The sequence below is a fragment of the Nerophis lumbriciformis genome, linkage group LG18 (genome assembly GCF_033978685.3).
Source record: "Nerophis lumbriciformis linkage group LG18, RoL_Nlum_v2.1, whole genome shotgun sequence".
NCBI lineage: Eukaryota > Metazoa > Chordata > Actinopteri > Syngnathiformes > Syngnathidae > Nerophis > Nerophis lumbriciformis.
In genome coordinates, this window is record NC_084565.2 from 35,085,001 (window position 1) to 35,097,500 (window position 12,500).

Sequence of the window (12,500 nt, forward strand, 5' to 3'; positions counted from 1 at the left end):
GAAAATGGACGTTTGACTCATGCTCCTTGAGCTCTCTGGAGCCATATTACCAATAAAAGCAATAGGTGAAAAATCAATAGGTTTCTTGTGCTGACAAACCTCTTTAAAAAGCAGAAATCTAGAGATTTGCTACGAAAACCCAAAACCAGTGAAGTTGTCACGTTGTGTAATTCGTAAATAAAAACAAAATACAATGATTTGCAAATCCTTTTCAACTTATATTCAATTGAATAGACTGCAAAGACAAGATATTTAATGTTCAAACCGAAAAACTTGTTTGTTTGTTTTTTGCAAATAATCATTAACTTTAGAATTTAATGGCAGCAACACATTTCAAAAAATTCGGCACAGGGGCATTTTTACCACTGTGTTACATGGCCTTTCCTTTTAACTACACGTGGCTTGGCATCGTCTTGCTGAAATAAGCAGGGGCGTCAACATAAGTTGCTCCAAAACGTGTATGTACCTTTCAGCATTAATGGCGCCTTCACAGATGTGTAAGTTACCCATGTCTTGGGCACTAATACACCCCCATACCATCACAGATGCTGGCTTTTCAACTTCGCGCCTAGAACAATCCGGATGGTTCTTTTCCTCTTTGTTCCAGAGGACAAGATGTCCACAGTTTCCAAAAACAATTAGAAATGTGGACTCGTCAGACCACAGAACACTTTTCCACTTTGCATCAGTCCATCTTAGATGAGCTCGGGCCCAGAGAAGCCGGCGGCGTATCTGGGTGTTGTTGATAAACGGCTTCCGCTTTGCACAGTATAGTTTTAACTTGCACTTACAGATGTCGCCACCAACTGTAGTTACTGACAGTGGTTTTCTGAAGTGTTCCTGAGCCCATGTGGTGATATCCTTTACACACTGATGTCGCTTTTTGATGCATTCCCGCCTGAGGGATTGACCTATATTCAATAGAATATAGGTTGATTTGCAAGTATTCTGTTTTTATTTACGTTTTACACAATGGGCCAACTTCACTGGTTTTGGGTTTTGCACTTTGATATCTCAGCCACTGTAGGGAAAATCATTCAAAATCAATAGTGTTCTTCTTTGAATAAAAAAATATTAGAATCGATGAGTTGAAAACCCATGATGACATGCTGTTTTACCTGTTTTACTCATCAAAAGCAATAGTTTCATTCCACTGTGTTTTGGTTATGCACAAATCTAGTTATTTGTTTGTAGTGAAAACTCTTTCAAAACCAATAGGGTTCTTGCTCGAAAATAAAATACTGCGAGCACTGAATATTTGAATAGATGAAAAAGTACAGCAAGGGCAGTAATTTGGCATTTAACTCATCTGAAGCCATTTGGAGTGGCAAAATGTTTCAAAATCAATAGCGTTCTCGCTCGAAAATAAAACACTTGAAATAATGACTTGAAAACTGACGATGGAGGGAACCATGATCTCATTTGACTTTTGCTGTTTTACCCGAAGTATCCACAGCCATATTTACATCAAAATAAATATGTTTATTCTGCCATATTTCGGTTAAAATCAATAGGTTTCTTGTGCTGACACATGCCATGAATCCCTAAAATAGTGAAGAAGCGCTCCGACTGGCAGACCCGCTAAGAAGCAGAAATCTTGTGATGTGTTACTTTGACAGATAATACCTCAGCCTCTGTAGGGAAAAATCATTCAAAAATCAATAGTGTTCTTGCGTGGGAAAAAAAAAAAATACTAGGAGCTAGGAGTTGAAAATTGACTTGTGCTGTTTTACCCATCCACAATGCTATCAAAAGCAATAGCCTTATTCTGCCATATTTTAGTTAAAATCAATAGGTTTCTTGGGCTGCAGTGATTTCTTACTTTGACTGATGAAGAATCATTCCAAAATCAATAGTGTTCTTGCTTGAAAATAAAGTGCAAGAAGCGATGAGTTTTTTTTAAAAGGATTTGAAGGCAATCGTGCAGTAATTTGACATTTAACACATGCTGTTTTAGCCATCTGGAGGCATTGTAGTGAAAAATCATTCAAAATCAATCGTGTTCTTGCTTGAAAATAGAATACAGCACGAGGAAAGAGTTGAAAATTTACAATGGAGATGACTTAAAAGGAACCATGCAATCATTTGACGTTTGACTAACGCTTTTTTACCTATCTGAAGCCATATTTACATCAAAAGCAATAGGTTTATTCTGCATATGTTAGTTAAAATCAATAGGTTTCTTGTGCTGACACATGGCTTGAATCCCTGAAATACCGAGGCATCGCTGTGTCTAGTCGAGTCCTTGGAAGCAGAAATCTAATGATTCGTTACTTTGAGTGATGACAACCACTGTAGGGGAAAATCATTCAAAATCAATAGTGTTCTTGCCTGAAAATAGAATACAGCACAAGAAAAGATGTGTCTAAATTTCACAATGAAGATGAATTAAAAGGAAATAAGCAATCATTTGACTCCTGCTTTTTTGGAGCCAGATGTACATCAAAATCAATAGGTTTATTCAAACGTATTTTGGTTAAAATCAAAAGGTTTCTTTAGATGACAGATGGTGTGAATCCCTAAAACATTGTAGTGAAAAGCCATTCAAGATCATTAGTGTTCTTGCGTGAAAATAAAATACGACAAGCGATTTAAAAGTAAATTTACATTAAACATAAAAAGCAATAGGGTTATTGTGCGTCAAAATCAATAGGTTTCTTTAAAGATTAAGATTATTCGAAATACGTGAGTGGAAGAGAAAAACTAGGAACTAATGATTGAGTGATTTGTTGTTCTGTCCGAATAAAAAACAAAAATGATTCAAAACCAATAGAGTTCTTGCATGAATGCAAGACATTGAAAAGAAAGAGTCATAGAATTTCCATCAAAATCAATAGGTTTCGTGAAAGATTAAGATTATTTTAAATATGTGAGTGGAAGAGAAAAACTAGGAACTAATGATTGACTGATTTGTTGTTCTGTCCGAATAAAAAACAAAAATGATTCAAAACCAATAGAGTTCTTGCATGAATGCAAGACAATGAAAAGGATGAGCCGCGAAATTACCGTCAAAATCAATAGGTTTCTTGAAAGATTCTTTGAAATATGTGAGCAGAAGAGAAAAACTAGGAACTAATGATTGACTGATTTGTTTGATTGTCCGAAAAAAAAGAGGAAGAATAAAACCAATAGAGTTCTTGCATGGATGCAAGATGAATGCAATAGCCGTGGAATTTCCATCAAAATCAATAGATTTCTTGAAAGATTCTTTGAAATATGGGAGTCGAAGAGAAAAACTAGGAACTAATGATTGACTGATTTGCTGTTCTGTCCGAATAAAAAACATAAATGATTCAAAACCAATAGAGTTCTTGCATGAATGCAAGACAATGAAAAGGATGAGCCGCGGAATTACAGTCAAAATCAATAGGTTTCTTGAAAGACTCTTTGAAATATGTGAGCGGAAGAGAAAAACTAGGAACTAACGATTGACTGATTTGTTGTTATGTCCGAATAAAAAGAATAATAATAAAACCAATAGAGTTCTTGCGTAAATGCAAGACATTGAAAAGGATGAGTCGCGGAATTTCCGTCAAAATCAATAGATTTCTTGAAAGATTCTTTGAAATATGTGAGTGGAAGAGAAAAACTAGGAACTAATGATTGACTGATTTGTTGTTCTGTTCGAATAAAAACAACAACATTCAAAACCAGTAGAGTTCTTGCATGAATGCAAGACATTGAAAAGTATGAGTCACAGAATTTCCATCAAAACCAATAGATTTCTTGAATGATTCTTTGATATATGTGAGTGGAAGAGAAAAACTAGAAATTAATCATGGAGTGATTTGTTGTTCTGTCCGAATTTAAAAAATTAATAAATAAAAACCAATAGAGTTCTGGCATGAATGCAACACATTGAAAAGGATGAGTGACATAATTTCCGTCAAAATCAATAGGTTTCTTGACAGATTCTTTGAAATATGTGAGTGGAAGAAAAATTAGGAACTAAAGATTGACTTGTTGTTTTGTCCGAATAAAAACAAACAAAATCAAAATCAATAGAGTTCTGGCATGAATGCAAGACATTGAAAAGGATGAGTCGCGGAATTTCCGTCAAAATCAATAGATTTCTTGAAAGATTCTCTGAAATAAGCGAGTGGAAGAGAAAAACTAGGAACTAATGATTGAGTGATTCGTTGTTCTGTCTAAATAATAATAATAAAAAATTCAAAACCAATAGAGTTCTTGGATGACTGCAAGACATTGCAAAGGATGAGCCGCGAAATTTCCGTCAAAATCAATAGATTTCTTGAAATATTCTCTGAATTACGCGAGTCGAAGTGAAGAACTACAAACTAATGATTGAGTGCTTTGTTGTTTTGTCCGGAAAAAAATAAAAACCAATAGAGTTCTGGCATGAATGCAAGACATTGAAAAGGATGAGCCGCGGAATTTCCGTCAAAATCAATAGATTTCTTGAAAGACTCTTTGAAATATGTGAGTGGAAGAGAAAAACTAGGAACTAATGATTGACTGATTTGTTGTTCTGTCTGAATAAAAACAAACAAATCAAAACCAATAGAGTTCTGGCATGAATGCAAGACATTGAAAAGGATGAGTCGCGGAAATTCCGTCAAAATCAATGGATTTCTTGAAAGATTCTTTGAAATATGTGAGTGGAAGAGAAAATCTAGGAACTAATGATTGAGTGATTCGTTGTTCTGTCCAAATAATAACTGAAAACCAATAGAGTTCTTGCATGAATGCAAGACAATGAAAAAGATGTGTCGCGGGATTTCCGTCAAAAACAATAGATTTCTTGAAAGATTCTTTGAATTATGTGAGTGGAAGAGATAAACTAGGAACTAATGATTGAGTGATTTGTTGTTCTGTTCGAATAAAAAACAACAACAATCAAAATCAATAGAGTTCTTGCATGACCGCAACACATTGAAAAGGATGAGTCGCGGAATTTCCGTCAAAATCAATAGATTTCTTGAAAGATTCTTTGAAATATGTGAGTGGAAGAGAAAAACTCGGAACTAATGATTGACTGATTTGTTGTTCTGTTCGAATAAAAACAACAACATTCAAAACCAGTAGAGTTTTGCATTAATGCAAGACATTGAAAAGTATGAGTCACAGAATTTCCATCAAAATCAATAGATTTCTTGAATGATTCTTTGATATATGTGAGTGGAAGAGAAAAACTAGAAATTAATCATTGAGTGATTTGTTGTTCTGTCCGAATTAAAAAAATAAAATAAATAAAAACCAATAGAGTTCTGGCATGAATGCAACACATTGAAAAGGATGAGTGACATCATTTCCGTCAAAATCAATAGGTTTCTTGACAGATTCTTTGAAATATGTGAGTGGAAGAAAAATTAGGAACTAAAGATTGACTGATTTGTTGTTTTGGCCGAATAAAAACAAACAAAATCAAAATCAATAGAGTTCTGGCATGAATGCAAGACATTGCAAAAGATGAGCCGTGGAATTTCCGTCAAAATCAATAGATTTCTTGAAATATTCTCTGAAATAAGCGAGTGGAAGAGAAAAACTAGGAACTAATGATTGAGTGATTCGTTGTTCTGTCTAAATAATAAAAATTAAAAAAATTAAAAACCAATAGAGTTCTTGGATGACTGCAAGACATTGCAAAGGATGAGCCGCGAAATTTCCGTCAAAATCAATAGATTTCTTGAAATATTCTCTGAAATATGCGAGTCGAAGAGAAAAACTACAAACTAATGATTGAGTGCTTTGTTGTTTTGTCCGGAAAAAAATAAAAAATAAAAACCAATAGAGTTCTGGCATGAATGCAAGACATTGAAAAGGATGAGCCGCGGAATTTCCGTCAAAATCAATAGATTTCTTGAAAGACTCTTTGAAATATGTGAGTGGAAGAGAAAAACTAGGAACTAATGATTGACTGATTTGTTGTTCTGTCTGAATAAAAACAAACAAATCAAAACCAATAGAGTTCTGGCATGAATGCAAGACATTGAAAAGGATGAGTCGCGGAAATTCCGTCAAAATCAATAGATTTCTTGAAAGATTCTTTGAAATATGTGAGTGGAAGAGAAAATCTAGGAACTAATGATTGAGTGATTCGTTGTTCTGTCCAAATAATAACTGAAAACAATAGAGTTCTTGCATGAATGCAAGACAATGAAAAGGATGAGTCGCGGGATTTCCGTCAAAAACAATAGATTTCTTGAAAGATTCTTTGAATTATGTGAGTGGAAGAGATAAACTAGGAACTAATGATTGAGTGATTTGTTGTTCTGTTCGAATAAAAAACAACAACAATCAAAACCAATAGAGTTCTTGCATGACTGCAACACATTGAAAAGGATGAGTCGCGGAATTTCCGTCAAAATCAATAGATTTCTTGAAAGATTCTTTGAAATAGGTGAGTCAAAGAGAAAAACTAGGAACTAATGATTGAGTGATTCGTTGTTCTGTCCAAATAATAACTGAAAACAATAGAGTTCTTGCATGAATGCAAGACAATGAAAAGGATGAGTCGCGGGATTTCCGTCAAAAACAATAGATTTCTTGAAAGATTCTTTGAATTATGTGAGTGGAAGAGATAAACTAGGAACTAATGATTGAGTGATTTGTTGTTCCATCCGAATAAAAAACGAAACAAAATTCAAAACCAATAGAGTTCTTGCATGACTGCAACACATTGAAAAGGATGAGTCGCGGAATTTCCGTCAAAATCAATAGATTTCTTGAAATATTCTCTGAAATAAGCGAGTGGAAGAGAAAAACTAGGAACTAATGATTGAGTGATTCGTTGTTCTGTCTAAATAATTAAAAAATGTTTCAAAACCAATAGAGTTCTTGGATGACTGCAAGACATTGCAAAGGATGAGCCGCGAAATTTCCGTCAAAATCAATAGATTTCTTGAAATATTCTCTGAAATACGCGAGTCGAAGAGAAGAACTACAAACTAATGATTGAGTGCTTTGTTGTTTTGTCCGGAAAAAAATAAAAACTAAAAACCAATAGAGTTCTTGCATGACTGCAACACATTGAAAAGGATGAGTCGCGGAATTTCCGTCAAAATCAATAGATTTCTTGAAAGATTCTTTGAAACATGTGAGTTGAAGAGAAAAATTAGGAACTAATGATTGAGTGATTTGTTGTTCTGTTCGAATAAAAAACAACAACATTCAAAACCAATAGAGTTCTTGCATGACTGCAACACATTGAAAAGGATGAGTCGCGGAATTTCCATCAAAATCAATAGATTTCTTGAATGATTCTTTGATATATGTGAGTGGAAGAGAAAAACTAGAAATTAATCATTGAGTGATTTGTTGTTCTGTCCGAATTTAAAAAATTAATAAATAAAAACCAATAGAGTTCTGGCATGAATGCAACACATTGAAAAGGATGAGTGACATAATTTCCGTCAAAATCAATAGGTTTCTTGAAAGATTCTTTGAAATATGTGAGTGGAAGAAAAATTAGGAACTAAAGATTGACTGATTTGTTGTTTTGTCCGAATAAAAACAAACAAAATCAAAATCAATAGAGTTCTGGCATGAATGCAAGACATTGCAAAGGATGAGCCGCGGGATTTCCGTCAAAATCAATAGATTTCTTGAAATATTCTCTGAAATAAGCGAGTGGAAGAGAAAAACTAGGAACTAATTATTGAGTGATTCGTTGTTCTGTCTAAATAATTAAAACATGTTTCAAAACCAATAGAGTTCTTGGATGACTGCAAGACATTGCAAAGGATGAGCCGCAAAATTTCCATCAAAATCAAAAGATTTCTTGAAATATTCTCTGAAATATGCGAGTCGAAGAGAAAAACTACAAACTAATGATTGAGTGCTTTGTTGTTTTGTCCGGAAAAAAATAAAAAATAAAAACCAATAGAGTTCTGGCATGAATGCAAGACATTGAAAAGGATGAGCCGCGGAATTCCCGTCAAAATCAATAGATTTCTTGAAAGACTCTTTGAAATATGTGAGTGGAAGAGAAAAACTAGGAACTAATGATTGACTGATTTGTTGTTTTATCTGAATAAAAACAACAACATTCAAAACCAATAGAGTTCTTGCATGAATGCAAGACATTGAAAAGTATGAGTCACAGAATTTCCGAGTGGAAGAGAAAAACTAGGAACTAATGATTGAGTGATTTGTAGTTCTGTCTAAATAATAAATAAATAAAATTAAAAACCAATAGAGTTTTTGCATGAATGCAAGACATTGAAAAGGATGAGTCATACAATTTCCGTCAAAATCAATAGATTTCTTAAAAGATTATTTGAAATATGTGAGTGGAAGAAAAATTAGGAACTAAAGCTTGACTGATTTGTTGTTTTGTCCGAATAAAAACAAACAAATCAAAATCAATAGAGTTTGGGCATGAATGCAAGACATTGAAAAGGATGAGCCGCGGAATTTCCGTCAAAGTCAATAGATTTCTTGAAAGATTCTTTGAAATATGTGAGTGGAAGAGAAAAACTAGGAACTAATGATTGACTGATTTGTTGTTTTGTTCGTATAAAAACAACAACATTCAAAACCAATAGAGTTCTGGCATGAATGCAAGACATTGCAAAGGATAAGCTGCGGAATTTCCGTCAAAATCAATAGATTTCTTGAAATATTCTCTGAAATACGCGAGTCGAAGAGAAGAACTACAAACTAATGATTGAGTGCTTTGTTGTTTTGTCCGGAAAAAAAAAATAAATAAAAACCAATAGAGTTCTGGCATGAATGCAAGACATTGAAAAAGATGAGCCGCGGAATTCCCGTCAAAATCAATAAATTTCTTGAAAGACTCTTTGAAATATGTGAGTGGAAGAGAAAAACTAGGAACTAATGATTGACTGATTTGTTGTTCTGTCTGAATAAAAACAAACAAATCAAAACCAATAGAGTTCTGGCATGAATGCAAGACATTGAAAAGGATGAGTCGCGGAAATTCCGTCAAAATCAATGGATTTCTTGAAAGATTCTTTGAAATATGTGAGTGGAAGAGAAAAACTAGGAACTAATGATTGAGTGATTCGTTGTTCTGTCCAAATAATAACTGAAAACCAATAGAGTTCTTGCATGAATGCAAGACAATGAAAGGATGAGGCGCGGGATTTCCGTCAAAAACAATAGATTTCTTGAAAGATTCTTTGAATTATGTGAGTGGAAGAGATAAACTAGGAACCAATGATTGAGTGATTTGTTGTTCTGTTCGAATAAAAAACAACAACAATCAAAACCAATAGAGTTCTTGCATGACTGCAACACATTGAAAAGGATGAGTCGCGGAATTTCCGTCAAAATCAATAGATTTCTTGAAAGATTCTTTGAAATAGGTGAGTGAAAGAGAAAAACTAGGAACTAATGATTGAGTGATTTGTTGTTCTGTCTGAATAAAAACAAACAAATCAAAACCAATAGAGTTCTGGCATGAATGCAAGACATTGAAAAGGATGAGTCGCGGAAATTCCGTCAAAATCAATAGATTTCTTGAAAGAATCTTTGAAATATGTGAGTGGAAGAGAAAAATTAGGAACTAATGATTGAGTGATTTGTTGTTCTGTCTAAATAATAATAATAATAAAAAAATTCAAAACCAATAGAGTTCTTGCATGAATGCAAGACATTGAAAAAGATGAGTCATACAATTTCCGTCAAAATCAATTGATTTCTTGAAAAATTATTTGAAATATGTGAGTGGAAGAGAAAAACTAGGAACTAATGATTAATTGATTAGTTTTTCTGTCTGAATAAAAAAAAAATCAAAACCAATAGAGTTCTTAGATGAATGCAACACATTGAAAGTCGCGGAATTTCCGTCAAAATCAATAGGTTTCTTGTCGTGAAAAGATAGTTTATACAAACACAATGATGCCACTCCTGAAGGCGGAGGAAATGCAAGACTAATCTGAGGTGAAATATGGTTGAAAATCAATAGCGTTCTTTACCTCTCCTCTTGGCGTCCCGCCTGAGGCTGCCGGGCCTGCTGAGCGGCGGCTGGAGCTCCGTCTCCGTGGACATCCTCAGGCTCCCACTGGGCTGGACCGGCCTCCGCTGGGCTCCTCGGGGGCTGACGGCGCGGCGGTGAGGCGGGTGCGTGCGTGCTGGCGGCGCCGGGCACACGGGCTCATGGGAAAGGGAGGGGCCACTGCTGCTTCAGCCCTGACGCCACATCCAGGTAGCACCCACACACAGCTGAGGACACACAACACAACACAACACACGTTGGACGCTTGTTGTGACTGGCGGCGGGCGAGAGGACGACACGGCGTCCTGGGGGGGCGGCCTTGAGGACGTGTTGCCCACGGTTACGGTGACTTCCTGTCAATAACATGTCCCTGCTTGAAGAACAGTTCTGCATCTGCAGTGTCCTTTAGAGTCAGGGGTGTCCTAACTTAAATCAAAATCGAGGGGCCACTTTCATACATTTTTGTATATTAAAGATAATAAAACCAAAATATTTAAATACATTTTTTTGTAATTAAAGAAACTTTTTTTTTTTTTGGGGGGGAGGGGGGAGCAGGGGGGAAAGATATCTGTTTTCTCAGTACCTCTCTATCAAATGAATAAATACATAAAAAACATATATATACAAAAAATACAAAATAAAGTGTAAAAATTGTTTCGCATAAATGGAAAAGTGTAAAACAATGGTGCAAAAAATCAGTTTTCTTACATTTTCGGCCGTGATCGCCATCTTTGACCGGTTATTCCTACTTAATTTTTATTTAAAAAAAATAAATAAATAAAAAAAAAATATATATATATATATATATATATATATATATTTTTTTTTTATTATTATTATTATTATTTTCATTATTTTATTAATTAATTAGTTTTTGTTTTCTCACTACCTGTGTTATGATTTCCCTATCAAATGAATAAATAAAAAAAATAAAAAATAATAAATTAAAATAAATACATAAATTAAAAAAATATAAAAATTGTTTTCGCATAAATGAAAAACTGTAAAAAAAAAAAAAAAAATTGGGGGGAGAGGAAAAAAGTGTCTCTCAGTACCTGTATTATGATTTCCCTATCAAATGAATAAATACATATATAAAAAAAAAAATTAATTTAAAAAAAATAAGAAAATAATAATTGCTTCGCATGAATTAAAAAGTGTTACAAAAAATGGTGCATTAATTGGGGCAGACCCAGTTTCCTTCGTTTTCAGCCATAATCGCCATCTTTGACCGGTTCTTCTTATTTTACTATTATTTTTATTTAAAAAAAAAATATATATATATTTTATTTTAATATATATTTTTTTCATTTTATTTTATTTTTTTATTAATTAATTAGCTTTTGTTTTCTCAGTACTTGTATTATGATTTCCCTATCAAATGAATAAATAAATATAAAAAAAATATATACAAAAAATACAAAATAAAAAAGTATGAAAATTGTTTCGCATAAATGAAAAAGTGTAAAACAATGGTGCAATAAATGGGGCAGATCAGTTTTCTTTAATTTTCGGCCGTGATCGCCATCTTTGACCGGTTATTCCTATTTTATTTTTATTTAAAAAAAAAAAAAAAATATATATATATATATATATATATATATATATATATATATATATATATATTTTTTTTTTAAATTATTATTATTATTATTTTAATTTTTTTAATTAATTAATTAGTTTTTGTTTTCTCACTACCTGTGTTATGATTTCCCTATCAAATGAATAAATACAAAATAAAAAAATAAAAAATACAAATAAATACATAAATTAAAAAAATATAAAAATTGTTTTCGCATAAATGAAAAACTGTAAAAAAAAAATAAAAACAATTGGGGGGAGAGGAAAAAAGTCTCTCTCAGTACCTGTATTATGATTTCCCTATCAAATGAATAAATACATATAAAAATTTTTTTTATAATTAATTTAAAAAAAATAAGAAAATAATAATTGTTTCGCATGAATTAAAAAATGTTAAAAAATGGTGCATTAATTGGGGTAGACCCAGTTTCCTTCGTTTTCAGCCATAATCGCCATCTTTGACCGGTTCTTCTTATTTTATTATTTTTTTATTTAAAATATGTATATATATTTATATATTTTAATTTAATGTATATATTTTTTTCATTTTATTTATAATTTTTATTTTTGGGGAGGGAGAAAAAACAAAGTCTGTTTTCTCAGTACCTGTATTATGATTTCCCTATCAAATGAATAAATAAATATTTTAAAAAAATATACAAAAAATACAAAATACAAAAGTATAAAAATTGTTTTCCATAAGTGGAAAAGTGTAAAACAATGGTGCAATAAATGGGGCAGATCAGTTTTCTTTAATTTTCGGCCGTGATCGCCATCTTTGACCGGTTATTCCTATTTTATTTTTATTTAAAAAAAACAAAAAAAACATATATATTTTTTAAATTATTATTATTATATTTTTTTTTAAATTAATTAATTATTTTTTGTTTTCTCAATACCTGTATTGTGATTTCCCTATCAAATGAAAATAGAAATATTAAAAATTAAAAGAAATATATAACAATTGTTTTCACATAAATGAAAAAGTGTAAAAAAA

General features: G+C 32.5%; 1 protein-coding gene across 7 annotated transcripts in view; it reads right to left on the reverse strand.

The window, feature by feature from the left end:
• Positions 1-12,500, reverse strand: part of dab1a (DAB adaptor protein 1a) — a 291,492-nt gene that overhangs the window by 172,066 nt on the left and 106,926 nt on the right. For all 7 annotated transcript variants that reach the window (XM_061978209.2, XM_061978206.2, XM_061978208.2 and 4 more), the window contains exon 2: positions 9,903-10,149. In XM_061978209.2, the coding sequence (XP_061834193.2) occupies positions 9,903-9,975 (73 nt within the window). In that variant the 5' untranslated portion in view covers positions 9,976-10,149. The remainder of the gene's footprint in view (positions 1-9,902; positions 10,150-12,500) is intronic.